Source organism: Acinonyx jubatus, chromosome A1, assembly GCF_027475565.1.
Source record: "Acinonyx jubatus isolate Ajub_Pintada_27869175 chromosome A1, VMU_Ajub_asm_v1.0, whole genome shotgun sequence".
Taxonomy (NCBI): Eukaryota; Metazoa; Chordata; class Mammalia; order Carnivora; family Felidae; genus Acinonyx; species Acinonyx jubatus.
Window position 1 is genome coordinate 201,571,786 of NC_069380.1, and position 27,560 is coordinate 201,599,345.

The 27,560-nt window shown below is 38.4% G+C and overlaps 2 protein-coding genes across 8 annotated transcripts in view; both read left to right on the top strand.

Annotated features, from left to right (window-relative positions):
• Positions 1-5,899, top strand: part of PAIP1 (poly(A) binding protein interacting protein 1) — a 30,967-nt gene extending 25,068 nt beyond the window's left edge. For all 4 annotated transcript variants that reach the window (XM_053200887.1, XM_015063319.3, XM_027076285.2 and 1 more), the window contains exons 10-11: positions 3,155-3,248; positions 5,533-5,899. In XM_053200887.1, the coding sequence (XP_053056862.1) occupies positions 3,155-3,248; positions 5,533-5,626 (188 nt within the window). In that variant the 3' untranslated portion in view covers positions 5,627-5,899. The remainder of the gene's footprint in view (positions 1-3,154; positions 3,249-5,532) is intronic.
• Positions 5,900-6,050: 151 nt separating this feature from the next.
• The window catches only part of CA1H5orf34 (chromosome A1 C5orf34 homolog), a 36,650-nt gene continuing 15,140 nt past the window's right edge, over positions 6,051-27,560 (top strand). For 2 of the 4 annotated variants that reach the window (XM_053200866.1, XM_015063315.3), the window contains exons 1-6: positions 6,051-11,782; positions 15,300-15,533; positions 15,693-15,782; positions 18,222-18,868; positions 20,589-20,687; positions 21,797-21,920. In XM_053200866.1, coding sequence (XP_053056841.1) covers positions 15,339-15,533; positions 15,693-15,782; positions 18,222-18,868; positions 20,589-20,687; positions 21,797-21,920 — 1,155 coding nt within the window. In that variant the 5' untranslated portion in view covers positions 6,051-11,782; positions 15,300-15,338. Of the gene's footprint in view, positions 11,945-15,299; positions 15,534-15,692; positions 15,783-18,221; positions 18,869-20,588; positions 20,688-21,796; positions 21,921-27,560 lie in introns of all 4 variants that reach the window. The other 2 variants (XM_015063316.3, XM_015063314.3) reach the window with 2 other exon arrangements.

The window sequence follows — 27,560 nt, forward strand, 5'->3', positions numbered from 1 at the left end:
CTCTCTCTCTCTGCCTCTCTCTGCCTCTCTCTGCCTCTCTCTGCGCCCCTCTTCCCCCCTGGCCACCCCTCTGCCTCTCTCTCTGCCCCTCTCCTGCTTGTGTTGTCTCTCTTTCTCAAAAATAAACAATTAAAAAAATGTAAATTATGAAACATTCAAAAGCCCTAAAAACCACAGAAAAACTGATTTATTCACTGTCAAGTTTAAACCAATGTCATTTTGCCATATTAATATACACTTTGGGTGTTCTTAAGGAAGTGAAACCTTACCGGTGACTAGTAAACCATTTTGTTCTGTAACCCCATCCCTACCTCCCAAAGCCAGTCCTTCCACTGCTTCCCTCCCAGAGGTAGTTACCATCCTGAAGTTGGAAGTCATGGTGAGGTCTTTTTACTTGATATGTCTGTAAACGGTGTGTTTTCGCACAAAGCATTGATGTAAATGGTATCTTATTGTGTACATCTCTTGCAACTTATTTTTTTATTTAGTATTTTTAGTATTTATCCATGTTGAGGTATATGTAGCTTTAGTTCATTTTAAACGCCAAATACTTCTGCGTGCAGAGTAAACCACAGGTTCTAGGTCCCTACTTAAGGGTGGCTACTTGTTATTACAGATTACACTATACAAACCTTATTAAGTAGTCCTTGTGCACATGCAGGAGTTTCTTTGGGGTAAAGAGGTACAGTCGCTGCATTGTAAGTTATGTGCGTCTTCAGCTTCACTGAATGTTGCTAACCTGCTTTCCTGTATGACACCACTTAGTATTCCCTCAACAAGATGTGTAGGTTCCTGTTTCTCACTTATTAGCGGACCTAATTATTGTCAGTTAGATCGTGCAAAATCGTGAACTTTTATTTCCTTACTAGCGATAATGAGTTTCTTTCCATGTTTCTATTGATTTTTTTCCTTTTGCGAATTGCCTGTTTGTGTTTTGTTGGATCACCAGTCTGTCTTACCTGATAATTCATTCATTCCATAGCTTACAAAGTGACTCTTAGCTTCTACCTGTATGTGCTGTCTTTCCATTATGTTTGCCTTGTCATATAGAAGCTTTGAGTTTTGATGTAAACATAGCTGTCTTGTTCCTGTTCCCTGTGGCTAAGAAAGTTTCCGAATTACTATCAAATTCCATTTTCTTCAAGTCTTTCTTGCTTTTTTATATTTAGGTCTTTCTTTAACCCGTCTGGCTAATTTTTATATGATGGATATAGTGGAAATTAAATATCTCTTCCATATTATCTTGTCTCAGCAACAGGTGTTGAGTCTTCCATCCTGTGCTAGTTACAATGTCCCTCTGATGTGTGCCTCCTCTGTAGACTTGTATCATTCCTGTGTCCATGCATGTGGATCTTTTGTCTCAACACCAATACCACAGTCGTAATTACTACTTCACTGTAAATCTTGCCATGTCTGGTAAGATGATTTTTCTTTCTTCCTTATTCTTCAAAGTTACCTTGAACCATTTGGTTCTTTGTTCTTCATCTTTGTCTCATTTGCTTAAGTCTCGTGATCTTTAGATTTTCAAGTCCTTTTTTTTTGTTTTTTGTCCTTCTAAACCTGCTTATTTTTCACATTTTGTCATTTAATTCTAATCCTGTTATTTTTTTATCACACAGATTTTTTTATTTTGATCTTTTTTATTGCAATCTGATATTTAATGATCTTAAAACATTTTTTGGAAATGATTTCAAATTTACAGAAAAGTGTAATTACAAAAGTAAAAATTGCGCAAGGGACACCTCTTGTCATAGGGGTTTTTCATGTGGGTAGTAGAAATTTGAGGTGCAGGCCCATTGTTCAAAATTCTCTAAGGGACCAGTTTCTTCAGGGTACTTTTGTCCGTACTCCAAACCCAAGAAGAGACCGGCAAGTTTCTTTGTTATCCGTCTTTGCCACCAGAGTGTCTCGCATTTTATTTTTTCTTGGTCTACCTTTTGCTTGGGATATCCGCCCTTGGAGGGTGCTGGATTTGTGCTCGGAGAGGTGGGCATGGGCATGAATTCCATGTCCCTGTTTCACATAGACCCAGGACCTTGCTTTCTGACCTTCTGTGGGTTTTTCAGTCCAGTCCCCTTTGTGGCTGAGAGCGTGTGGTCTACAGCCTCCTGGCTGCAGTAGGGAGGTATGGTTTTCAGGTATCTTCTTGTTTGTTTTTTGGTGACTTGGTTTGCTTTTTTATGAACCCCCTCTGTACATGTCAAAGAATGTTTGTCTTCTCTATTACCTCAAGGATCTGTTGCAGGAAGATTTTATAGTTAAATTTGTCTCTAAATTGCCAAAACCAGATGTCAAAATATCCCCAACTCTTTAAGCTGGAATTAGTTTTCTAGAGACTGGCAATTGGAAAAATAAGTTCTAATGTAATTATCCTGTTGAAATATGAGGTATCTGTTTAAGGTAACTAGTTTGAATACACACTGATCTTTTTCTCATTCAGAGAGGTACTCAGTATGAACATGCTACTCTTAAAAGACACGTAGTAACTCTGTGTAAGAAGTTGGCCTATGGGGAGCTATAATACTACCTGTATTGCCTTGGAAGCACCCAACCAAGGGAAAGTTAGTATAGTTGAAACATTTATCAAGTAGCTACCTTCCAGCTGTCTCTAAGGAGAGGGAAGAAAAGAAAATCCCCTGTGCTCAGAACCTTTGCTAGGTTAGCTAATCTGATTGAGAAACATGGGCCAGTGGCTGTTAGCTGCTAGCCACCTAGCTCACTTTACTTGGGGAAAAGTAAGGGGACCCAGAGGCCAGGCTATTTGATTGAAATCCTTCCTTGTGAAAGAGGTTTGGAAGAACATGTACTTTCCCAACAAGTTACGTAGCTGGTATTTTGTCTTCTGGAATGAAGCAGCAGAGAATATAAGCAGCATACACCTTGGCTGTGACCTGTACTCTGGTATATTCACGGTGACTTTGATTTGCAAGATGTAGTTAGACGAACATTATAACTAAGCTCTGTGGGCATGCAGGTAGCAAAAGCAAGCCAATTAGAATGTAAATTTTGTAAAAAGCTAATAAAATGTGATTGGTAGCTCACTCCTGTTTAAGCCTTGGATCTACTTAAAACTCCTAATATTAAAAACAATTTTTAAGGAAAACTGGCCTTTTTTGACTTTTGTCAGCATTTAACTAAAAAAAACTTTTTACAGATTACCAAGAGAAATATCAAGAGTTACTTGAAAGAGAAGATTTTTTTCCAGATTATGAAGAAAATGGGACAGATTTATCAGGGGCTGGTGATCCGTAAGTTCTCTTTTTTTCTGCTTTCTTTGTGATGTTTCTATGGCTACAGTTTGTAGATGTTTAGGTTAGAAGAAGGTAGATGAAGAATGCACGTTGTGATTTGATGGTGTCACAGTGATATGTACATACTACTTGTCTACCAAAAACTTTCAAGAAATCCTATTAGAACACATAAACTACAATTCTGAAACGTTATATATATCTGAAGGGGAAAAACTTAAAATAGTAGTATACTCAAGCGTAGTTTTATAAAGTAGATTAGTTCAGCTCGAATACTGTAAGATCTTGGGCAGGTTCTATGCCTGTTTCTTCATCTGTAAAGTAGGGATAGCAGACCCCTCTTTGACTTTTGAGGACTGAGAAACCTAGAACCACCTCCTGGCACACAGTAAAAAGCTCAGATCTCAGCTGTTAAAGGATAAATTAAGATTAAGGAGAACACCGATAATGACATAATAGTGTTTGGACTAAAGGGAAGGTGTGAGATATTCACATATCTCCATCTCTCTCCCTGCTATTATTTGTAATAAAAGAAACTTTTGTCACACCCTTACCATCAGATTGCATTGTGTTTGGTTACAGAAGAACCAAGAACTTGAGAGGTTTAGTTCTAGCTCTTAATAGTTTATATGAATTTGGACAAGTTACTCAGGTTCTCTTCCTAAGTGGAGGAATGAATGAACTAAATCTGACTTAATTTTTCTTATCTCCTCTCTCATGTGTGCTGTAGGTTTTAAAGTGAACCACCTTTATTTTCTCTGCTATCTAGTGAAATCTTAAGTCCATTTGAGATCTTCTAATATTACCATACTTTTACATACTAGTTCATTAAAAAAAAATAATAGCAGGGATGTAAGGACTCCAAAACCGTTAAGAAGGTTCACCCCTGCTGGGTATACCACTGTAAGTTCAAATTGTTCTTGGCCTTGAATTTCAGGTTATCCTGTGAAGTTTTGCTTGGTCAGTATTACATGCTCTGACACTAACACACTGGTGGCCATTTCAGCACATGGCCTTGTACTGGAAATGGAGGAACAAAATGAAAAAGTTGATAGAACTGGCAAGATAGTTTCGTCACACATGTAGTGCAAGGGGTTTTTGCGAGGTGGGGAGACACATAGATAGCATGTTATTGTAGAGGAAAAGTATAGAAAAGGGAAAAGATTTCTGGCTGTGCCACACACTTACCCAAATCTTACCGTGTTTACTTAACCTCCCAAAGTCTTTTTTCTTTTATCTCTAAAATGGAGATGGTAAGGGTGCCTGGCTGCTGAGTCCATAGAACATGTGACTCTTGATCTCGAGGTTGTGAGTTCAAGCCCCACATTGAGCATAGAGATTACTTTAAAAAAAAAAAAAAAATGGAGATGAGAAATACGGAAATGATAGTAGTACCTGTCTTTTTAAGATGGCTGTGGGTTTTCAGTAAGAATGTATATTATTAAATCAATAATCACTTTAAACTTTCCACCCATACTTAACCATGGAAAGCTTTGTTTTCCATCATTTTAAACTACCTAATAGTTGAAAAAATTCTGAGATAGATGATCTCGAAAGTAGCTTATTATGAAAGTGATTCCAAATAAATGGGAATGTGACTAAATTATTTCAGGAATACCATTCTGATAAGTAGACATAAAATGTATCATTAGAGGTAAATGGTACATCTGAAATTATGTTCTAATTATAGTGTGATTGTTAATAAGATAAATTTATGAAAATGCTAATCTTGAGCCCCCAAATTTATAGTTCAAGCATTTAAATTAACTTTTAGGTTAGGTTAAGAATTTAACATGTGTCACAGTGCCTGCCTGGCTCAGTCAGTAGTGCATGAGACTCTTGATCTCAGGGTTGTGAGTTCGAGCACCACTTGGGGTGTAGAGATTACTTAGGTTAAATTTTTAAGTTTTAATTTATGTCTAAAAGTATGACAGAAGCTTACCTTCAAACACAAGAGACTCAGAATCCGGTGTAAAATTGGGGTGTAGAGATTACTTAGGTTAAATTTTTAAGTTTTAATTTATGTCTAAAAGTATGACAGAAGCTTAACTTCAAACACAAGAGACTCAGAATCTGGTGTAAAATTGAATTTCCCAGATAAGGCATTTAGTTGTCTAAGGGCTGACATATATGTGATTCAGGAAAGTACATGCATTCTCTAACAGTCTAAGATAGTTACAGTACCATACTTTGTGTGTGTGTGTGTGTGTGTGTGGTTTAGCATTTTAGATATTTCTGAATTGAAAAACATTAAACTTATGAATCATCTTTACTTCTTTCATAGATACTTGGATGATATTGATGATGAGATGGACCCAGAGATAGAAGAAGCTTATGAAAAGTTTTGTTTGGAATCAGAGCGTAAGCGAAAACAGTAAAGCTAAATTTCAACATATCAGTTTTATAAAGCAGTTTAGGTTATGGTGATTTAGCAGAACACAGGAAAGCAGGAAAATGTGTCACACTTATACCAAATTAAGGATGTTGAGTTATGTTACTAATGTATGCAACTTTAATTTTGTTTAACACTATCTGCCAAAATAAACTTTATTCCCTATAACTTAAAATGTGTATATATATATAATAGTTTATTATGTACAGTTAATTCCACTGTTTTGGCTGCAATAAAATCGATTTTGAAATAAATGAAATGTTGAAAGTAAATTTTGCTAGTTGGTTAGAAGCTTATCCTTTAAATTCTACTTTTCTTGAGGGAAAAAGTTTTAGGCTGGAAATACATATTATTGCAAAATGTAGCATCCTTTTTTAGATGAGTATATAGCTTTCATTTAGTTTTACATGGTGTCAATGAATGGGTTTCAGATATGAATCACAACCATGAAAATCTTTAGCACTAAAGTCTTAGAATATATCATTAAGCGATATACATATCCAAGTGCTGTTTGATACCAAGGGCTTTTAAAATGTCAAAAAAAAAAAACCACAAAAACTTAAAACTCCCAACTAAACAACCAGGATTCTTCATTGAGCATTTATTGTGATTCTAGAATTGAGTTTTTTTGTTGTTGTTGTTTTTTGTTTTCTAACTTCATTGCCCTAAAGCCAACAACATTCTGCTTTATTTATATGGCTTTCATTTTTATTTTGTAGCATGAGTTGCATTGACTTTTTTACTAGAGAATTTTACTAGATCTTTGTCATTCAGGTTTTCATCTGCTTTATAATTGATACACCTTGAGGATCACTTTTCTAATACTTTTACTATAATGTAGTACCACCTCAGCCCTATTTAAAAATATTTTTACCTAACGTCAAGTCTTTTTCCAACTAACTATAAAAGTAAAACTTCTGTACAAAAGGATTGCTTGTAAATAATGCATGTAAATAGTTCTGTTAATAACCCACTGTTTTACATTTGGTACATCTGTGTCTGCTAATACAGTTAGGTTTCTCACTTTTCTGCTTGTTTGTTCAGTCTGGATTAAAATTAGACTTTGAAAATAAAATTTAAATAGTTTTGTTTCCTCTAAGTTTTTGGAGTGATATCCTGATATTACAGAATATCTGTTGAACTTTTATGTGACATTGTAAAAGGGTTTGAAATCAAACTATACTAGGAGAGGAGATATTCTGTTCAGTGTGTGTGTTATTTAGTTCAATAACAAGTCTACTTGGGAAAATTAACAAATGTAAAATACCTTTTAGATTCCTTATTGTAAAAGGGAAGCATATACATAGTTGGGGTTTTTGGAACTTGTAGTAGGATTCTCTTTTTCAGAATGGCTCCTGTGACATGGTAGATAATTACCTTCATCTGCAGTTCTCCAAGGACTGTGCTCAGTGTAAATCTTGGGGGTGGGGAAAAGGGTGTAGGGAAGGGGCAGTACATTAGACCAGGGACCAAGTACATCATAGCTGAGTATGCTATAAACTTCTAGCAGTTGCTCTGTGAATAACCGTCCAGCTTTGTCCACTAGCTCATTGTCACTCACCACTGCTATACTCAACAGGTACCAATAGGCCCTGGTTCAGTTCCAGTGTGTTCCAGTTAACTAGTGCTGCCTAAAAAACCACCCAAACTTAGTGTCTTCAAACAATAAGCATCTTATTCTCGTGAGTTCTTTGGTTCAGCGATTTGGATGGTGCACAATAGGGATAGTTGTGGGTTTGTGTTTTGTTTGTTTGTTTTCTATTCTGCAATGTTTGAGGCCTCAACCAGGAAAACTAAGGGCTGGAGGCAGTTCCAACAGCCGGGGGCTGTAATCATCTTGAGTCTTCTTCACTCACATGGCTGATGACTGGGCTGAGATGAGTTGAAGATATCACTTGGCCAGACCCATCTACACATGGCCTGTCCATGTGGCCTGGACTTTTCACAAACATGGCAGCTGGATTTTGAGAGGGGGCATTGTAGAAGACCTAGGAAGAAGCTGCATCTGGAAGGTGCACAGAGCATTTTTTCCATTACAGTCTTGGTTCTAAGTGAGTCATTAAAGCCATATCAGATAGGAGGCCATTAAGAAATGTGCGGACATGTTTTAAACTGCAACAGTATATCATGAAGAGATGGCCAGCGCTGTAATTGTTGGCCTTTAGAATTGCTGTATCTTCAACAGAAATATGGGTCCTAAGATCTTATAGGTCTCCAGTGAGCAAGGACACAAAAGTGCTAATGAATGTCCTAGGCTTCTGTTCTGGTAACAAAGCACAAGTATTGGTTTGTACCAGCAAAATCTGGCTCTTGTGTCGTCAACTCTGACCTTATGTCTTTGTTTTCAGTGCCCTTCCAGCCAAAGACTACCAGGAACACACATGTATCTGAACAGGTTGGATTTAGTACTTTTGCAGTAAAGCAGAATACACACCAAGGGGAACTGTAGGGTGTGTCGGTGAGAGAGTGTTTAGAACCCATCATGGGGTTTGGGCTTTGGTTGAATAATTTGGGAGAGGGCCTAAGAAACTGGAGTTTCACTCTAGATTGGATATGGTCAGAAAGGGGCAATTCAATGACTAGGTATTTCATGAACTATAGGACAGGTGGATATGGAGGAGGTTCTCATTTAAGAAAAAAAATCACACTTAGCAAGAGAAGATGATACTTGGTATGAAAGAGTAAAAAGTTGTTCAGGACTGAAAATCTGCTCACTGAAATAAAAGTACCCTTGCTGTTAATCAGTCTGGGAGGACAGACACAGATAAAGCCAGCTGCAAAGTTAACAGGACACATTTTCCCCAAAGTCATGCAATTTTAACTGCCACCGTGACCCTTTGCATGGCCACTGCTTTGTTACCAATGCTGTCTTCAGACCTGCTTTGCTATCCCACCCTTCTATTCCTGGGGATACCCAATTGCTAAATAGTCCTCCCCTCATGACAGCACCACATCCCTAATTAATCCCTGCTTCTAATCCTGCTTCAGAAACAACATCCAACACAGAACCAGTATCCCTTCCCTCAGAACTTGCCAGAATCCTTCAGCAGGAGTCCACATCTTACCAGTCGGTGCCCTCTTCCCCCTGGTGTAGCACGCCGTTTGTTTTTTCTCTGGAGTTTGCTCCCTTGCTTACAAGTCCCTATTTTAATAGCCTGCTGGCTTGAGCCTGGTGATCTTTGGCTGACTAGACTTTGGTATACGTAAATGATTTGAGGTCACGTATACTGCTACTGTGTTGTCAGCCTGGCAAAGCACCAACCCTGGATGGACCTGCTTCACCCAGGCAGCTGGAGACCATGTTTTCTGGTAGGTTAGTGCCAGTGTAAATTCATAATCGCCACCTAGGCTGTCAGCACTGCCAGCGATCTGTGTTTATTACCTTGTTTATCTCAAACTCTCCACTCTATTTGCTCCTCATCCCCTAAGGACTTGCTTCACAGAAGAAATTGGGCAGATGTATACAAATGCATCTGCGTTCACTTCATTTTTCCTCTTGTACAGGATGTATCCCTCCTCTTAAAGGCCAAGTATTCCACGTGTGCCCAAAACCTGTGCCCTCTGACTCATGAACTCTCTTGTTACTTAGTCTGTATTTTTTCTTTTTTTTAACCTCTTTGTATGAGCTGTCAAACATGTCATTCTTCTTGAGAGAAATCTGGCCCTTAACATTTCTCTCCCAGCTACAGTTCTATGCTTTCTAGTGAGATTTTTCACAAATCCCATTTTCTTCTACTTCCTATTTGCCCTTCAAACACATAGCTTCTGCTGCCACTACGTACAACAGCCCTTGCTGATTACATTTATGCCACTAAATCAAGTAGATACTTGATTCTTTAGCTTGTTCTCTAGGCAATATCTGACACAAGTGACACCAAAATTGACAACCTCTAGGCACCTGGAATAGAATAGCCTTTCTGGCTTTATGTGGTTCCCCAGTGTTTGTGGGATTCTCTTCCCTTAGCTAATCTATTGAGTATTGGTGTTCCTCAAAGCCCACTCCTAAACATTTTCTTCTGTCACTGTATCTGTGGGCTATTTAATCCTCTCCTAAAGCTTCAGTTAGCAGCTATCAACACTGACTTCCGGATTGGTTTGTTTCTACACGTTTTGCTAACTTGCCATTTCCACTAGGACGACTCACAAACTTTAAGTCATGCTATTCCCTAAACTTTGTTTTCTTGCATCCCTCTTACTGATGGCACTGCTACCTATCCACTTGCTCCAACAGAACTGCTGGAACTGTTTTCAATGCCTGTTCAGTCATCCCCAAGACTATAGAATTGATCTAAGTATTTCTTGGAGCTGTGCTCTCCAGACTCAGGTCTAATCTTGAGTCAAATGCCATCTCTCCTGTTGCTTTTTCAGACTATTGGGCTCCCCACATCTGTTCCTACATCCTACAATCCATTCTCTACCCAGCTGTTCCAGGTATCTTTCTAAAGTACAAATAGCATCATAAAACCCCCTTGTAGTAGATGGTTAACAAATAGGAGGTTCTTAGTCATTAGAGGGGAAAAAAGGTGGGAACAGGATAGGACCTAAATACTGTGTGATACAAATTGATGTTACTGGTCAATGAAAACATGGCATCTGAAGATCCCCTTATTATACTTTACATAAGCTTGAAGTCAATTTGCTTATCAGACTTTCAAAAATGGAGATGAATGTAAGGAGTTAGATTTCTCCCCATTCCTTGCTGTTGCCACTTTTGCTTAAAGCCCTTGTAATAGTTTACCATTGCCTTTTTTTTTTTTTAATGTCTATTTCTGAGAGGGAGAGAGAGAATCCCAAGCAGGCCCCACACTGCCAGTGCAGAGTCAGACTTGGGGCTCAAATCACAAACCATAAGAGTCGGACCCTTAACTAAGGCATTCAGGCACCCCTACCATTGCCTTTAAGATAGAATCCATAATTCATGAAACCATAATGATCTAGCCCTTACTTATCTCTATCACCCCCTTCAGGCTTTCTCTCCCCTAAAAGCCTCTCTCTATAACCGTTCTTAAACCAAACTAGCTTTTTAAGGGTCAAGATCTTTCCTTTGGACCTCAGGGCCCTGTGTTACCTCTGTTTGAAACAGTTTCACCCCCACAGTACCTGGCTAAACCTACCTACCCTTTGGATTTCACTGGAAATACTTCCTCAGCTTCAGGTCTGTCCATTACATGCTCTCACAGACCTCTGTATTCTATTTTAGGAACACTTACTACAACTGTGATCAAATTACTGTCTACTCCTTTCTTTCCAGTTCATCTCCAGTCCTCATCTTCTACCCTGGGTCTCACTCCCTGCCTTATTTCTAAGGTGCCCAGCACATAGTAGGTTCTCCATAAATACTTAATGACAATAAATTTATCGGACACATCTACTTGCTACTTAGGAAAAAAGCGCAGATACATAGTTGAAAGATATTTTCTGACACCAAATTAGAAAAAGAAGAGGTCTCTTTGACCCAAGTTTTTTCGGTTTTGTTTTTTGTTTTTTACAGCTTTATTAAGGTATCATTTTTGTTTAGATTAAATAAGCGTTAGTCCACTAAAATCCACCCATGTGGTTAGCTCTTGGCTGAGCTATCAGATGCTGGTCCTCACGGGAGGAGTCACAACCAGGTGGGGCGGGTACCAACCTTTGAGTATCGGAAGTAAAGATCAAAGAGGAAGCAACCACATTCAGGACTGGGAAAGCCCACCTCCCCTACTTCCGGTCCCGTCCTTTGCTGGGCGCTCGACGGATTGGCCCCCGGAACAGAGGGCGTGCTTGGGCGGGACTTCCGGTCTTTTGGAGAGGAAAGACGCTTCCGCGGGTTGAGGGAAGATTTGAACTGCTGATTTCCTGTGTTTATTTTGCGGGGAGGTGGTTGGCGTTTCAGCTTCTCTCCCGCTACTGACTCGACGAACGTCTCGGCTAAAAATATTCTCCCTGTGGCCTTATTCCTCTGCGCTTGTCACTGTTTTCTCTCATCAAGAAACATAACTTGTTGGTAATTTGTCAGATTCATGAAATATCCATCGAGAAGCAGTCGTGGGCAGACTTCAAGCATTGGCAAATTAAAGCACAGGGGCCGTTGATTGGCCTTATTTCCGCGACTTTTCATCTCAGAATTGCCGTGTTGAGTCCCAAGACGTTGGTGGTTGTTTTGGTGAGGCTTTTTCTGTAACTACATATTGCCATTTTGAAAAATGAGGTCCAATTGACGTCAAGTACAGACTTGTCACGTACGGAGATTGTTAAATATACTGTGACGTAATGTAGTGGGTGGTGAAAACAAACAGGAATAAGACGGTAAAGATGAAGCTGAAATGTGGGTTGGAGCCGGATTATGTTTTTTTATGATAGGCTGGGAACTTTAAATATTCCACTGTTTCTTGTGTATGCTTGTTATTTAAGTAAATAACAACTATATCTCTAACTTTTTTTTTTTAATTAAAAACTTGGCCAAACATAGAGATCTTTTCCCATTCGGCAATTTTTATTTTTTTCTGAAATAGCATCTGAGATAGATATGTATATATATATGTATATATACACACACACATATATTTCTATTTTTTTCTGAAATAGCAAGTAGACATCTGAGATATATATTTCTATTTATATGTATTAACTGTATTTCTATATATATGTTTACATATATGCAGTATAAATACATGTATTGTTATGAATATTGCTCACTAAACGAACAAGTATGTAATCAAGTGTTGTAAAATGTTTGGTATGGTCTGGATAGTGGAAAGTTTCCTATAACAGCAATACTGGAAATGGATTGGAGAGGGAAGAAACTGGAAGAAGGTCCCAGATAGTTGCAGAAATGAAGGGGAAAGTTGATGAACTGAAATGGAAAAGGAGCCGGGTTCATAAAAGAAACCTACCAAATCAACAAGACATGTTACAGGGCTGTGGAGAGAAATATTGCTAACATTGAGACGCCATTAACTTAAATTGCAAATTCAGGAGGAACAAGAATTTTGAAATTCACTTGCTTATTCTTTCGTCATTAAATAAATATTTATTGCACCCTTAGTATTTGCCAACTATTGTTTTAAATGCCAGGGATACAATGGTGAGTAAGACAGATGAGGCCTGGTTTGATTGAGTTTATACCCTGGTGGGCAAAGTCAAAAAGCGATCAAATGAATAGAATCAGTTTTGATAGTGATAGATGCTATGAGTAAGAAAGATGAAATGGATAAAAAGTGATTGGGAGATGACTGGGAACAATAAAGTCAGGCCTTTGAGGAAGTGATATTTAAGCTTAAAAGACAAAGAGACAGCCATGTGATAAGCCAGGGGAAGGACAGGCTAAGCCGAAAACAGTGCAAAGGTTCTGATATAGGAAACATCCTGTTTTAAAAACATTAAAAAGGCCAGTGTAGCTAAAGTGTCCTGAGCAAGGAGAGAGTTATGAGATGACATTTGGAGAGGAAGATGGGGCCACATTATGTGGCTGTTATAGGCCATGGTTAGGAATGTCATGTAAGTGCAGAATGGTAGATTGTGAGCCAGCATGTGATAGATCTCATTTTTATTTTAAAAGATCTCTGTGGTTATTGTATGTAGCCTGGACTTGAGGGAGGTAAGAATGAAAGTGAAATTAGGGGACGTTGCAGAAGTTGCTTTGATGGGCGTGATTATGTTCCATTTTGGTCATGTGGATTGAGTTTGATTAATTTAGTCATGTGGATTGAGTGGAACATGAAGAGAGGTCTATCAGGCAGCTGTAAGCACTGGGAGGGATCTGGTGGATTTGGAAGTTCTCTAGAGAGAAGAAATAAAATTGTGTGGCTCTCCTCAGGAGAGACCATATGGTTTAATGATTACTTATATTCTGACATATTCTACAGAAGATTATATGCCAGTCATATGTAGCCGATTACATACATTGAAAGGGGGTAAGACTCTTTAAAAAAAATTTTTTTTAACGTTTATTTATTTTTGAGACGGAGAGAGACAGAGCATGAATGGGGGAGGGTCAGAGAGAGAGGGAGACACAGAATCTGAAACAGGCTCCAGGCTCTGAGCTGTCAGCACAGAGCCCGACGCGGGGCTCGAACTCATGGACCGCGAGATCATGACCTGAGCCGAAGTCAGATGCTTAACCGACTGAGCCACCCAGGCGCCCCAAGACTCTTTTAAAAACCAAGGGTGGATGTAAAAGCAACACGGGTGTATATAGTAAGAAGAGATGAAATGGGGACTGAGGTCAGGTCTTAAATCCTTGATTTAAGAGAATGGTGAAAAGGAATGATTAAGAACAGAGGTAGGGGTGCCTGGTTGCCTCAGTCAGTAGAGCATGTGACTCTTGACCTCAGGATCATGAGTTCAAGCCCCACGTCAGGTTGGGAGCCTACTTAAAAAAATCAAAAACAGGTAGATGTGGTGGGGTAAACCATGGCACTCCCCCCCACTCCCGCTTTTTTTAAAAAAGTAAAAAGGCAGAGGAACACAATTCGGTGCAGAGAAAGGTAGATAACACTATCACAGTGACCAGTTTAGTAGGATGAAGACTGAAGTTACTGGGTGCAGGGAGACATCGGTGACAGTTCTGAATCAGTGCAACAATTCCAGCACGAAGGTGGAAGGAAACTGGATTGCAATGGATTGAAGATGGATGGGAGTGAAAGTAGATAATGAGTGGATACTTTACTTGAGAAGTTTTTTGGTAGGAAAAAGATAAACTGAGGAACGTTACTTTTTTCTGTCAGGTGAAAGTTGATCACCTGAGTGGCAAAAGATAATGTTCTAGAAGGGGTTAGGTTAGTGTTTAGAAAGGAAAGTCTTAAAAAGGATGATGTCCTAGAGGGAGGTGGGTAAGTGTCAGAGAGGATGGGGTTGGTGTTAGAAAGGAATCATAAGATTTATTGAACTCGACATTGCAATACTGGGATTGGCAAATGTGTTCCCTTGTTTAATCCTTGCAACAATCCTGTTACTGTCCCTCATGTTACAAATAAGGGAAACAGACAACTTGAGGCATTTAACTAGTCTAGTAAATTGTAGAGTATGAATGGAACCCAACCCTCTAATTCCCCTTCAGTCATCCCTATATGGAAAGCATAGGTGATGACACATTCTAAAGGTAGGGAAAAAGAAATTGAATTCAGTGAAGTAAGAATGAGTCTAAGACACTCTATGATTAATTAACTTGCTCAGTAGTGACATGGAACTTCTTCTTTAATGTCAGACTAGGGACAAAAATCCAGGTATTGGGATTTCTTTTTCAGTACTCTTTTTTCTTAGGCCTGATAATTTTGGCCTGCCTTTTGCATGCATTACAAATGATTTGCTGTATTCTTATGCAAAGGTGGAATTTCCTTTTATTTGAAATTAGTTACTGAGCATAGAATTTACAGAATTTAAGCTTCAGGAGAACTAAAGCTATTGAAATTGTAAAGGCAGTTATAACTAGGTGGGCTTTCTTCTCCCTCTAGGTTATCTTCCCACCCTGGAGTAAAGCTCTAGGGGGTAAGGCATTCTGTTAAGTTTGTTAATTTCAGATCATTTAAAAGTATGTAGTAAAGTAATCACTTCCCCCCCCCCCAAAAAATAAATGCAACGAAAATATGTTTTGTTTATGTTCTTAGAAAAGGCATTCACTTTTTATGATAGAACTTTTGTACATTAAGGGAACAATTTGTGCTACCCTGTTTCCTATTCAGTCTTCTCCTTGGAAGGACATTTTATCCGTAGTCATAGTAATGGCAGCTGAAGTGCAAATGGTACTTTATGAAGATGATTCCGTGCAAGTGCAATATGCTGATGGTTCCAGACTACAGCTTTCTCCTTGTGGCTCTGAATTTTTATTTGAAAAGGCACCTCCTGTTTCAGCACATCCTTTAGAACGACCAGAAAGAATTCGTCAAAGGACACATTTTGTTATCAGCACTTACCGAGTAAGTAATGGCTTAAAAACAACTCTTTTTGGTACCAGAATATTGGTGAGGTAGCTAGAATATGGAAAGTAATTAGTATTCTAGATTACTGTCACTCTGAATTGATTTTCAAATTATTTTACATTTTTTGAAGGTTATGTTTTGTATTTCTTTCTGTAGGAGCAACTACAGCGAGCCCTAAATTTTCGAAATTCTTTTGCTACTTGCCCTTTTTTATCTGAAAGCATCATACCTTCTGAAAGAAAAAAGGTAATTTTTTAAAGCTTTTTTATAAGTAATATTTGAGGACAAGTAATTAGAAACAGGTAGTTTAATTTTTTTCTTCATGACACTTGGGAATACACACTGCTATAGAATGCGTAGGCCTATATTGTTCACCAGACTACGATGTTCTGATATGATATATATATATGTATATATTTCCATATATATTTTATATTTACATATATGTATATATATATATATATTTTTTTTTTTTTTTAAATAAAGTTTATTACTTACAGCATGAGTAGGAGAGGGGCAGAGAGAAAGGGAGAGAATCCCAAGCAGGCTTCATGTGTCAGCACAGAGCCTGATGCAGGGCTTGAATTCACGAACCGTGAGACCATGACCTGAGCCAAAATCAAGAGTCGGATGCCCAACCACTGAGCCACCCAGGCACCCTGATATGTTATGTACTGATTGAGACCCAGAAGATGCATAGTTCATCTTCCTGACCTTTTCTTTGTAGCCAAAGATTATACTCAGAATTTTCCAGATTAATGACTTTTTATTTTATATTCATATTTTTCTGTTACTAGCAAGGATTTTAGCCTTCTTCCTTTCACATCTGGGTATGAATTAATTTACCGGAACACTGGATGTTTTATTTTTATTTTTTATTTAAGGAAACTCTACACCCAGCATAGGGCTCAAACTCACAACCCCAAGCTCAAGAGTTGCATGCTCTACTGACTGAGCCAGCCGGACGCCTCCAGGTTGATGACTTTTTGATTCTCAGAGGTGTCAAAATTAAGAAATTATGTGGCTGTTTTCAGTAGTTTATGTGCAGTTCATGTGTAATAGAGATGTGTATATTTGTAGGTATACATATTTTATTTTTTTGCTTATGTTCTATTTTGAACTTTTTTTAATGTTTATTTATTTTTGAGAGAGAGACAGACAGAGCTTGAGCAGGGGAGGGGCAGAGAGAGAGAGGTAGACACAGAATCTGAAGCGGGCTCCAGGCTCTGCGCTGTCAGCACAGAGCCCAACGTGGGGGTCAAACTCACAAATCACGAGATCATGACCTGAGCCGAAGTTGGACACTTAACCAACTGAGCCACCCAGGTGCCCCTGAACTTTTATGAATAATAATAATGATAGCTGTCATTTATTGAGGATTTACTATGTGCAAAGAAATAGGAATGATGTTAAAAATATTTAATAACACCAGAATGGCATGGGTCTCTGATAATCAAAGTGGGAGCTTGTGCGTGCTTTGGGGAGAGGCAGAGAGAGAATCCCAGCAATCTTTGTGCTGTCAGAGCAGAGCCTGAAGTGGGGCTTGAACTCATGAACCATGAGATCATGACCTGAGCCGAAATTAAGAGTCAGACGCTTAACTGACTGAGCCACCCAGGTCCTCTCTAGTACCATTTATTAAATAAATCATTCTCCCTTTCCCTCCTTGTTCTGAAAGGTTATGTTATTACCTGTAGCATCTTAAGATGTGGTTGATTCTGTTTCCATATTACCTGAGTGGCTCTGTCAGTGATTTCTATACTAGTTCCATACTAATCATTTAAGTTATGATTGCTTTTAATATAGTATTGTTTGTAGTGTTGTTTGTACATGGTAGTTAGTGCTGGTCTTCCCTCAGTATTCTTTTTCAGAGTAGGCATTTGAGAAGGGTTGAAAATCTTTTTATCTCTGATTCATTGAACATTTTAAACAAAAATGTCTAACGCTAAATATAGTCAGGATAACTTTTTTATTTTTCTTCTCATTCTTTTTAAAAAATATCGATCGATTGATTGATTGATTGAGAGAAAGTGCACACACGTGAGCATGGGAGGGACAGAGAGGGAGAGAGAGAATCCCAAGCAGGCTCCACAAACCCGTTGTAGGGCTCTAGCTCACAAACTGTGAGATCATGACCTGAGCTGAAATTGAGAGTTAGATGCTTAACTGACCAAGCCACTGACAGGCACTCCTTTTCTCTCTCTCTCTCTTTTTTTTAATATTTATTTTTAGAGAGAGAGAGAGAGAGAATGAGAGAGAGAGAGAGAATGAGTAGGGGAGAGGTAGAGAGAGGGAGACAGAATCCAAAGCAGGCTCCAGGCTCCAGGCTCTGAGCTATCAGCACAGAGCCTGACACCGGGCTCAAACCCATGAAGCGTGAGATATGACCTGAGCCGAAGTCAGATGCTTAACCAAATGAGCCACTCAGGCGTCCCTTCTCTCTCATTCTTTGTGTGTGTGTGTTTTACATCTCTCTCTGTAAGAGAGAGAATCTTAATATCAAATATTCTTTAGAAAACCATATATATAGACCAATACCTGGCTCTCCATTTTCATTCTCTCTAGATAGTAAAACACAAACAAAACTTTTAAGAGCTTTCTTATACAATATGTAAGCATCGAATGTGTGGAAACATTGGACTGCTGACAAAATACTCCCCATCTCTCTTTGTCTCCTCAACTCAGCGTATCTTCATTGACTTCTCAGAAGTCAGATGGCCCAGTCCTGATACTGATGATGGCATGCTGTGTATGCAGAGCGGCACCGTGAAGATATCATCATTAGATGGGCATGCATACCTTTGTCTGCCGAGATCGCAGCTTGAATTTACAGTACATTTTTTGTGTAAAGTAAGCCAGAAGCCAGACTCATCTATAGTATTGTCAGAAAAGAAGATTCAAGCCAGAAAGGACAAACTAGATGAAACAGCAGGCAAAATCTGTACATATGGAAGTTTATCAAGACAGAGACTGAAGAATAAAGAAAACGAACTTTACTATCAGACCATGAAATCCAAGGAACCTTTAGAGAAAAAGAGCTGTGTAAATGGAGCCGAAGGGAGTGGCGAGCCACCTCTGCCTGGTACAAAACACATGTGTGTATACACGTGGGTGAAACAATGCTGGCCTGTGGCCTCCTGTCCAGAGGAATGGAAATATCCCTTGTCTTTAGCACTGCATTTGCATGATAAAATCAGCAGTGTGTCTAGAATTGATGCAGCCATCACCCAGAATAAAACTTTGACTTCTGATATTTCAGAGGAAAGAGGAAAAGAGATTTCTGTTCTTCCCAGGGCCCTGTTACTCAGCTGTCCTGTCCCACACCTGCACAGGTAATGGAAGAACAGCTTATTTGTCATAAAGCCCTTGTCAGAGCCAGTCTTTATCTAAAGATATTTTTTCTTTTGTAATCATCTGCTACCATTCATAAGGAAAGTTCACTCAGTGAGCCAAAACTTTGCTAATAACTGATAGTAAAGAATTTCCCTAGCCAATGTGTTCCTTATGTGTCTTACTCTGTGTCCACGCATTGAGTGGTTATGGAAGGCTGACTATACACTATATACTTTGTTAAGCACAGAGACTATAGAGATGTCTAAGCTATAGTCCCTGCTTTTTAGGAGCTTAGACTCTATTAAGGTCACTGTCACTGACAAGATGGTTAAAGTGTGGTAAGTAGTGGCACAGGGCTCTGGCAGTGAGCACAGAGAAGCCTCAGCTGCACCCAGTGGAGCCCGTTACCTTGTAGCTGGAGCATGGTTCCGAACCGCTGATGAGCATGGGTTCTTTCTTTCATACCTAGGCTACCCCTGTCTTTGGTTAGCTGACTATAAATCTATTTATTGAAATTTTTTGAAAAAAGGGGTAAACATGGAGAAGCCTCTGAACACCAGATATAAATCTTTTCTCTCCCTAAGAGGTGAATAAACTCATGGTTACAGATTTGTAACATGAACTTCCATAAGTAGTAGAGTAATAATGGTAATAGCTAACACAAAGCGCTTACGTGCCGGGCACAGCTCTACTGTAGCTATTTGATTCTCATAGTAGCTCCATGAGGAAAACACTGTCATTGCCCCATTTTGTTGAGGAATCTGAGACACAGGAAGGTGAAATAATCTGAGCAGGGTCACATAGCTAGTGCTTGTAGAATTGGGGTTTGAGCCCAGGTAGTCTCCCAATACATATTTGTTATTTAAATACGTATTTTAAATATGATTTTTCAGGCTGGTCATGATTATTTGGTTAAAATTGAAAGTTCTAGTATTATAAGTACACACTGAAAGAGATTTAGGCTTCTAAATTAACAATTTTCAGTAACTTGCCACTAACTTTGGATTAAAATCCATTATCTTTAAACATGGCTTAACAGGCCTTCCATTTTCTGGTCTCTTCCTACGTCTATGATCCTCACCACGTTTGCCCTTGCTTTTTCTACTCTTGCTAAACTGGACTTTTTACAATCTCTAGAATGCCTGTTCAAGCTTGGTTTCACCATTGCACCTACTCTTACCTCTGCGAGGAGCACTCCTTTATCTTTCTCAGTTCGCTGACTTGTGCACGTCTTCTGGTCCCAGCACAAGGCTTTCTTCCTTAGGCTGGTTATCCCCAGGTTCCTAGACAGGATTAGGTTCTTCTACGTGTCCATAGCATCCAGTAATTCTCTTTTCTTTGTGTTCAGTGTTTACTACTTAACATCCCTGCTTGATAGGAATCTTCCCTGAGGGCAGTGACCATGTCTGCTTTTTTGGGTGTATATCTGCAGTGTGCATAGCATAGATATTGCAGGAAATATTTGTTGTTTGGATCCTTAATTTATGTAATTGTGCTGAGATTGAATAACAAGATTGTTAAAAATACTGAAGGAAAAAAACCCATGGAAAAATAAGATTAGTTTTCAGTTCCTTCATACACTTTTATATTAATTTTTACTTTTCTTGGATCTAACAAGTTAAGCCAGAAATAAATGTTACAGTTGCCCTATTTTGTTGATTTCTAAAGGTAATTTTGTTGAGCAACCAGAATTAATAGCTTGTATTTTGTCCTTCACAGGTGGAATTTTTGTGATTCAGTTTCACAAGGACAGTTTGATGAAGAATATTCCTATCCTGAACTAGTGAAAGTGGTTTGGTACAAAGGTGTAACTTATCGGTAAGGCACCAGTGTTGGAAGTATTTAGTGATGTCTGAGGGGATGGGACTAGCCTTGCAGACAGACTCCCACAAAAGGACACAGTTTGGCTAGGGCCATCATTCTTCTGTTCGGTCCTACGTTTTATAGGTCTTAAAACTTAGTTTTATTAGTGCACACAGGAGTCTTGTGACTAATTCACATTAACCATATTCACAAGATTTTTGTGACAACTCCAGAGCCAGTGAGGCTTAGTTTTGCTACTGAATGAAATACTTAGGTCAGTTATTTAGGATACCCCTTCCAAGCATCGGTGGATCTAGTTGTCTGAATTAGTCACATCAAAATGTTGCCTATTGAGCATGGAATTAGAGAAGATTAGAGGCTCCTCTGTGTCTGCACTATTCCATTGAATTATCCCTACCCCACCACAAAGTACACCTCTCTAGTGACTAGAATACTAATATTGGCTAGATTCAGGGTTTTACTTCTATAAATAATGCTAGCATCGCATTGTAAGATTTTGTTCTTAGGGCTTTCCTTTTCTTGCATGAAAGCCCATCCCCTTCTGACAATATATTCTTCATATATTTCTCAGTAAAAATTGACTTGGCTGAAGTTTTGTACATTATATATACCCAGTACCTTGATTATACTTGGCTACTTCAAATATGATTAGTCACCTTCTCTTAGGGATGGCTCCTTTTACACATGGCTAATCTCATTCATCAGGTATAGATTCTACTAGTTTGATTATTAAAGAATTATCTTATTTTCAGGCTCTGGTGTTGTCATATTTAACTCCTTTGCAATGGGCATTTCTTTGGTGACTAGTATATGCCAGCTACTATGATTGGCAGAAGGGACACCAGGATGGTAAGATGCCTGAGCTCCAGAAACTAGGCTTAGCTGTTGAAATAGATACATTAACTGATTCTGTGTGTTCTGTTCATTTTTTGCAAAAAAATTAATTTAGCCAGTTGGGTGCAAAGTATGAAATTATCTTGTTTTGCTGGATAGGCAGAATTCCATATAGTACTTTGCTTTATTATTTTTTCTCTTTTGATTGCTCTCATTTATGTTTTAATCTTAATTAGAAAAAAATTTTAATGATTACTTTTCTTCCTTAGACTTACCCATAAAAATGTGAACTCAATAGAGATTTATCCTGGAGATGGCTCTGTTTTCAAATCTGAGGGAGCTTATTTTGGGAGCTATTTTACTTATTATTCCATTCAGGAAGGATCAGAAGAGGTAAGCTGACAATGAGTTTTCAGCTCAAGAAGGCTTTTGTATATAGCTCTTTCTAAATAATTCTGAACATACATAGGACATTTGATCTTTATATAATACTGCTTGCCTACTACTATGCAGTCTGGAGAGTTAATACAACGTTACTGCCACCTGTGGCACAGTGATTACTAACCACCTTATGTTTATTGCATTCTCCTCCTGTATTCTGCCAGTCATTTGCCTAAGTAATTTCCATTTATTATTATTTTTTAAGATTTTATTTTTAAGTAATATCTACACCCAAGGTGGGGCTTGCACTTACAACCCCGAGATCAAGAGTTGCACACTGTACTGACTGATCCAGCCAGGTGCCCCAATTTGTGTTTAAATCAGAAGTTAAATTTAAATTTCTTATGTCACAGAATTCATCAATACTAAAACCAGTAGCATATCTTTGAATTAATATATGCACATTAAAAGCACATTCTTTTTTCCCCACCATGTAGTTATTTGCATGTTTAAAATACCTCCTAACTCCTGAATCTTTATATACAAGTAGAAAGTTGAGCAAGGCTGTTCTCTGTTGTTGAAATAGTGAAATATAACGATATATTTAATATATCAGGCCGAAATGTAATCATATGGATATATTGTCAATAGTCTAAATTTGCTTGTTCCCAATCTGACATTTGACATCCACCCTTATGTATGGATCACCATGGTATCACATGGCTTTGCTTTGCAGAATGGAACATAATATATATGTTTTCTTTTTATATTACAGTGTGGAATTTTGAGTGATAAATTGTTTATCACTTGTTCCATCTGTACTTCCCACTGCTCCCTCCACTCCCTATTTATTTTTAAGTAAATCCCAAATATCTGCATTCATTAAAATTTTAGAATGAATATTTCATTCATTTTATATCTATGTGTGCGGGGGGGTATGTGTGTGTGTGTATTTGTACACACACCACACACCCAGATTCCCCACTGGGTCCATTTGCAAGAAAGTATTCATTTATTCAATCAATACATCTTAACTGAACCTTCCTAGTCAGGCACTCTGTCAAGCACTGGGTGAAGACAAAGAACTCCTTCCCTCAAGGGTTCAAAGTTTAGTAGTCAGTCAGACAGGCCAAGAAGCACGTGAAATGAAAGCATGACCACTGCTGTGTGTGCGTGTGCGTGTGTGTGTGTGTGTGTGTGTGTGTGTGTGTGTAGTACATGAGATCATCAAGTAGACAGGCAAATAGAGGGGTGTGTGCAGTTACACTGCTGACTGCTGTGTACTGAGAGTTTGAAAAAGTACAGGATAAATACTGTACATCTTCCTGGAGCTTCAGTTTTACTCAGAGGTGTCAGGGGGAGGGATGATAATTTTCATACTGAAGCAAACATATCATGGAGGAGAACATGAGCTTTGGGATAAAACAGGACTTCCAGATGACCTGTGCCTTTGTGGTAGACTGCTGAGGGCTTCACTCTCAGACCTCTGTCCACTTGAGTAAGAGATTTAGAAACAATTGGCTGTCTTTTCAGGATAGAATTATTTGCTTCTTACTTTAACCCATGCTCTAAAAATAAATTCCAGATGGGTTAAAGGGCTAAATGTAAGAAACCAAAGTTTATCATTGTTAGAAGAAAATCTAGAAGAACAATGTTTATAATCTTGGGGGAGGGGAGGTCTTCTTAAATACAGTACAAAACACCAGAAGGCACAAAATAAAAGTTTGGTAACCTTGGTAAACTTACGTTAAATTTTAAATATTTAATTTTTGTTAAATTAGATAAAGCCAAAAAGTCAAAGGTCTGGAAAAAACTATTCTGTACTATAAATCAGTAATAAAAAACCAAAAAAAATAAACCTCTCATAGAAAAATGAATAAACAATAAGAATGGTTAAGCCATTAGAAAAGGCAATATAAATAACTTATAATATTTGGAAACCTGTCCAACTTTACTGCTTGCATCAAAGAAATGAAAATTAAAATAACAACAACATAACATTTTTCACTCATCAAATTATCGAAAGGTTGTTAATATCTATTGCTGGCAAGGGTGCGGGGAAAAGGGTGCTTTCATAGTACTGGGTTGGAGTGTAAATTGATTTAGCCTTCGTGAAGGACAGTTTGATAATATCAAGTTAAATTGGCTAGAAATTCTGCCTCTAGGTATCTATCATAGAAGAATATTAACACATATATATACAAAGAAATACAGCCAAGGATATGGAATGTGGCATTGTTTGTAGGAGCGAAACACTAGAACCAATCTAAATGTTCCTCAGTAGAGAGATGGTGAAATGAGAGATGGTCAGATTACAGGGTGCTTGTGTGGTGGCTTAAAAGAATGAGGAAGACATAGATGCATAGAGGGATGGAAAGATCTTCAAGGCACTGTGAAAAAAGAAAGTTGCAGAAGAACATGTACAACAATATCTTCTGTGTAAAAAACAAAAACAAACCCCAAACCCAAATATGTTACTGTGTATAATACACATGTAAACGCACAGGGAAAGATTTGGGCAGGTAAAAACCAAACTGAAGCAGTTACTTTTGGGCGGGAGGAGCAGGGAGTGTGGGATTTTGTGAGGGAGGAAAAGTAGGGAGGGACTTAAATGTTGTATTTTCCTAACTTTCTTTTTTTCCAAAAACATAAAATAGTAATGTACTGTTACTTGCATAATTAAAATTCTAAGTAGGAAAGATTGTCAAGGGCTCATGATGTAAGTGCTCTCATAGAGATAAGAATGTGGTGCTTTGGGACCACATAAGGGGAGGGGCACCTGACCCAATTTTGGAGAAAAGTCAACTGCAGGAAGACATGGCTGATCTAGGAGATTTTCTTTTCCTTTCCTTTTTAAGTAATATCTACATCCTGTGTGGGTTTCAGACTCACAACCCTGAGATCAAGAGTCGGATGCTGTATCGACTAAGCCAGTCAGGTGTCCCTAGGACCTATACTTTTAAAGGAGTTATACAAAAGAGGGATGAAGGTTGGAGGAATATATAACTGAGGGAACTACTTGTCCAACTCTTTGCATGTTTGGCTTCCTATCATTAAAATTTCTATTTAAATGTCATCTCCTGGGGCACCTGGGTGGCTCAGTCGGTTAAGAGTCCGACTTTGGCTCAGGTTATGATCTCACAGTTCGTGAGTTCGAGCCCTGCATCGGGCTCTGTGCTGACAGCTTAGAGCCTGGAGCCTGCTTCAAATTCTACGTCTCCCTCTCTCTCTGCTCCTCCCCTGCTCATGCTCTGTCTCTCTCTCCTTCAAAAATAAATAAAAACATTAAAAATAAATAAATAAATACATGTCATCTCCCAACTATCCAAATTAAAGGAGCTACCTTTGACACTATCATGATACCCTCCTCTTTTCTTCTTCATAGCAATTAGTGCTATGTGACATTTTCTTACTGATCAATGTTTGTTTGCTAACCCACTCTAGAAGTAAGCACTGTCTTGTTCAACGCAGTATTATTGCTAGAGCATAGAACAGGTAGATAAACTCACCTAACTGGAGGCTAGAGCCTGGGGCAAGGATGGAGTGTTGAAGGAAAAGAAAATGCTATAGATAGAGAATGCTGTAAAGAGAGTATTGAGGGGAATTTCCAGGGAAGAGACTAAACCACTAAGTTGAGCCAGCTCATAAATGGGGCATGAGAAACCATACTGCTTTTGCACAAGTGCTGAAGGATTAAAATACAGAAGTGACATCATATTTTTGTTAGGTCATTTCAGAGGAAGATAAACTGGAGTGGGAAAGAGATAGTAGACCAGTTAGAGGACATTGATAGCAGTTCAGGGAAGAAAGTATGAGGAACCAGGCAGTGGAAATGAGAATGAAAAGCTAGGAATGGACACGAATATTAAGGAAACAGAACTGATGACTGACTGGATATTGGGGATGAGGAAGGAGTTGAAAATGATGGCAAATTGTTGAATAAATCAATGAGTGGTGGTGCCAGGCTCTGTGTTAAACCAAAATTTTATCAAATCTAAATTGTTTTGATGACGGTTGCTTTTGATCTTACCAGGAGGTGTCAATAAAACATTTAAATTCTCTTATATCTCAAACTCACCTACCTGAAAGTAAGATACTCTTAAGATGCATCCAGATTTCAGAGAGGCTAAATTAGGAAAACTGAGTATCTTAGAATTGAAATAGGGTAGTGGAAAAGACAAGAACTCTCAAGGAACTCAGTATCCAATGAAGAAAGATGTAAATAGTTAAAATGTATTCGTTTGAGTGCCTATCATGTACTAAGGCACATTGCTAACAAATGCTAGGGATTCAGACAGAGGTCAGAAGAACAGATACAGCCCCAACCTTCATGAAGCCCCATTCTAGCAGGGAAGACAGACACTTAATAAAAAAAACTATGAAATTGAAATTATGATGAAAACCAAAAAGCAAGAGTGGTGGGTGCGGTGCTTGTGGACGTAACTAGGGGATTTCACCTATTCTGGGTAATGGCTTCCTGAGAGCAAAGAAACGCAGGAGTTAGACAAAGGAAGATGATGGAGGAGAGAGCTGAGATCCAGGTAGAGAGAACACACCACAGGTAGATCTGAAGTAGAGAAGGAGAAAATGCAGATTTTGAAATGAAGGTAGTTCCATTTTTGACACGTTGAAGTTGAGATGTCTTTGTGATACTCAGTGGAGAAGCCTCATAGAGATTTAGATATTCAAGTCTATAGTCCAGGATAAAAGAGGAGGGACTATTTTTTGGTAACTAACTACTCTATACTGAATTCTGGCCTGGGTGCTTTATATATGTATTACATCATTAATGCTCAAAACAATCTAGATGGTAGGTAGTATCCCCATTTCACAGGTTATAGGCACTGAGGTTTACAAAAAGTTGCATAAACCTGTCCGTCATTATAGTTAGTAAGAGGCACCTGTGATTTGAATCCAGCTTTGTCTTCAAAGCCTGTCTTCTCTCACTGATGGTAAAGTATATATGGGGACTATGTTCTCTTGTGGTTCAAATTAGATCTGTACAAGCCCTCAAGCCTTAAAGGCTTAAAAAAAAGTCTGAGAAAGGATACTCAAAAGGAATAACAAAAAAATTTTTTTTAATTCAGAAAGCTGAGCTTGTAAATAATGTTGCCTTCTATAAACTGTAGTGATAGTTCTTCCATTAATAAAATATGGCAAAATTGTATATTTGTTCAATTAAAATTGTGTTTTTGTTTTTTAAAGTTTATTTATTTTGAGAGAGCGAGAGCAGGGAAGGGGCAGAGAGATAGAGAGAGGGCGAGAGAATCCCAACCAGGCTTTGCACTATCAGCACAGAGCTTAACATGGGGCTCAAATTCATGAAATGTGAGATCATGACCTGAGCCAAAATCAAGAGTTGGACACTTAACCTACTGAGCCACCTAGACTCCCCTGTTTTTGTTTTGATCTAAAGGGGAAAGGGGGCTTATAAGTTTTCTGCTAATGTGTAGGAAAATTAGTTCTGTTGCTATATTAATTTAAATATAGCCAAAACTTAAATTGGACAGTATGTTATAGGGTATTAGAATATAACTTTTGTAACTATCCATAAGGAATGCTAGACTTAAAAAAAATGGGACAATGGAAAAGCATAAAATACCTTTAAAAATATTATGGGCTTTTGGTTAAGTTAAAATAACTGCTTGCCTT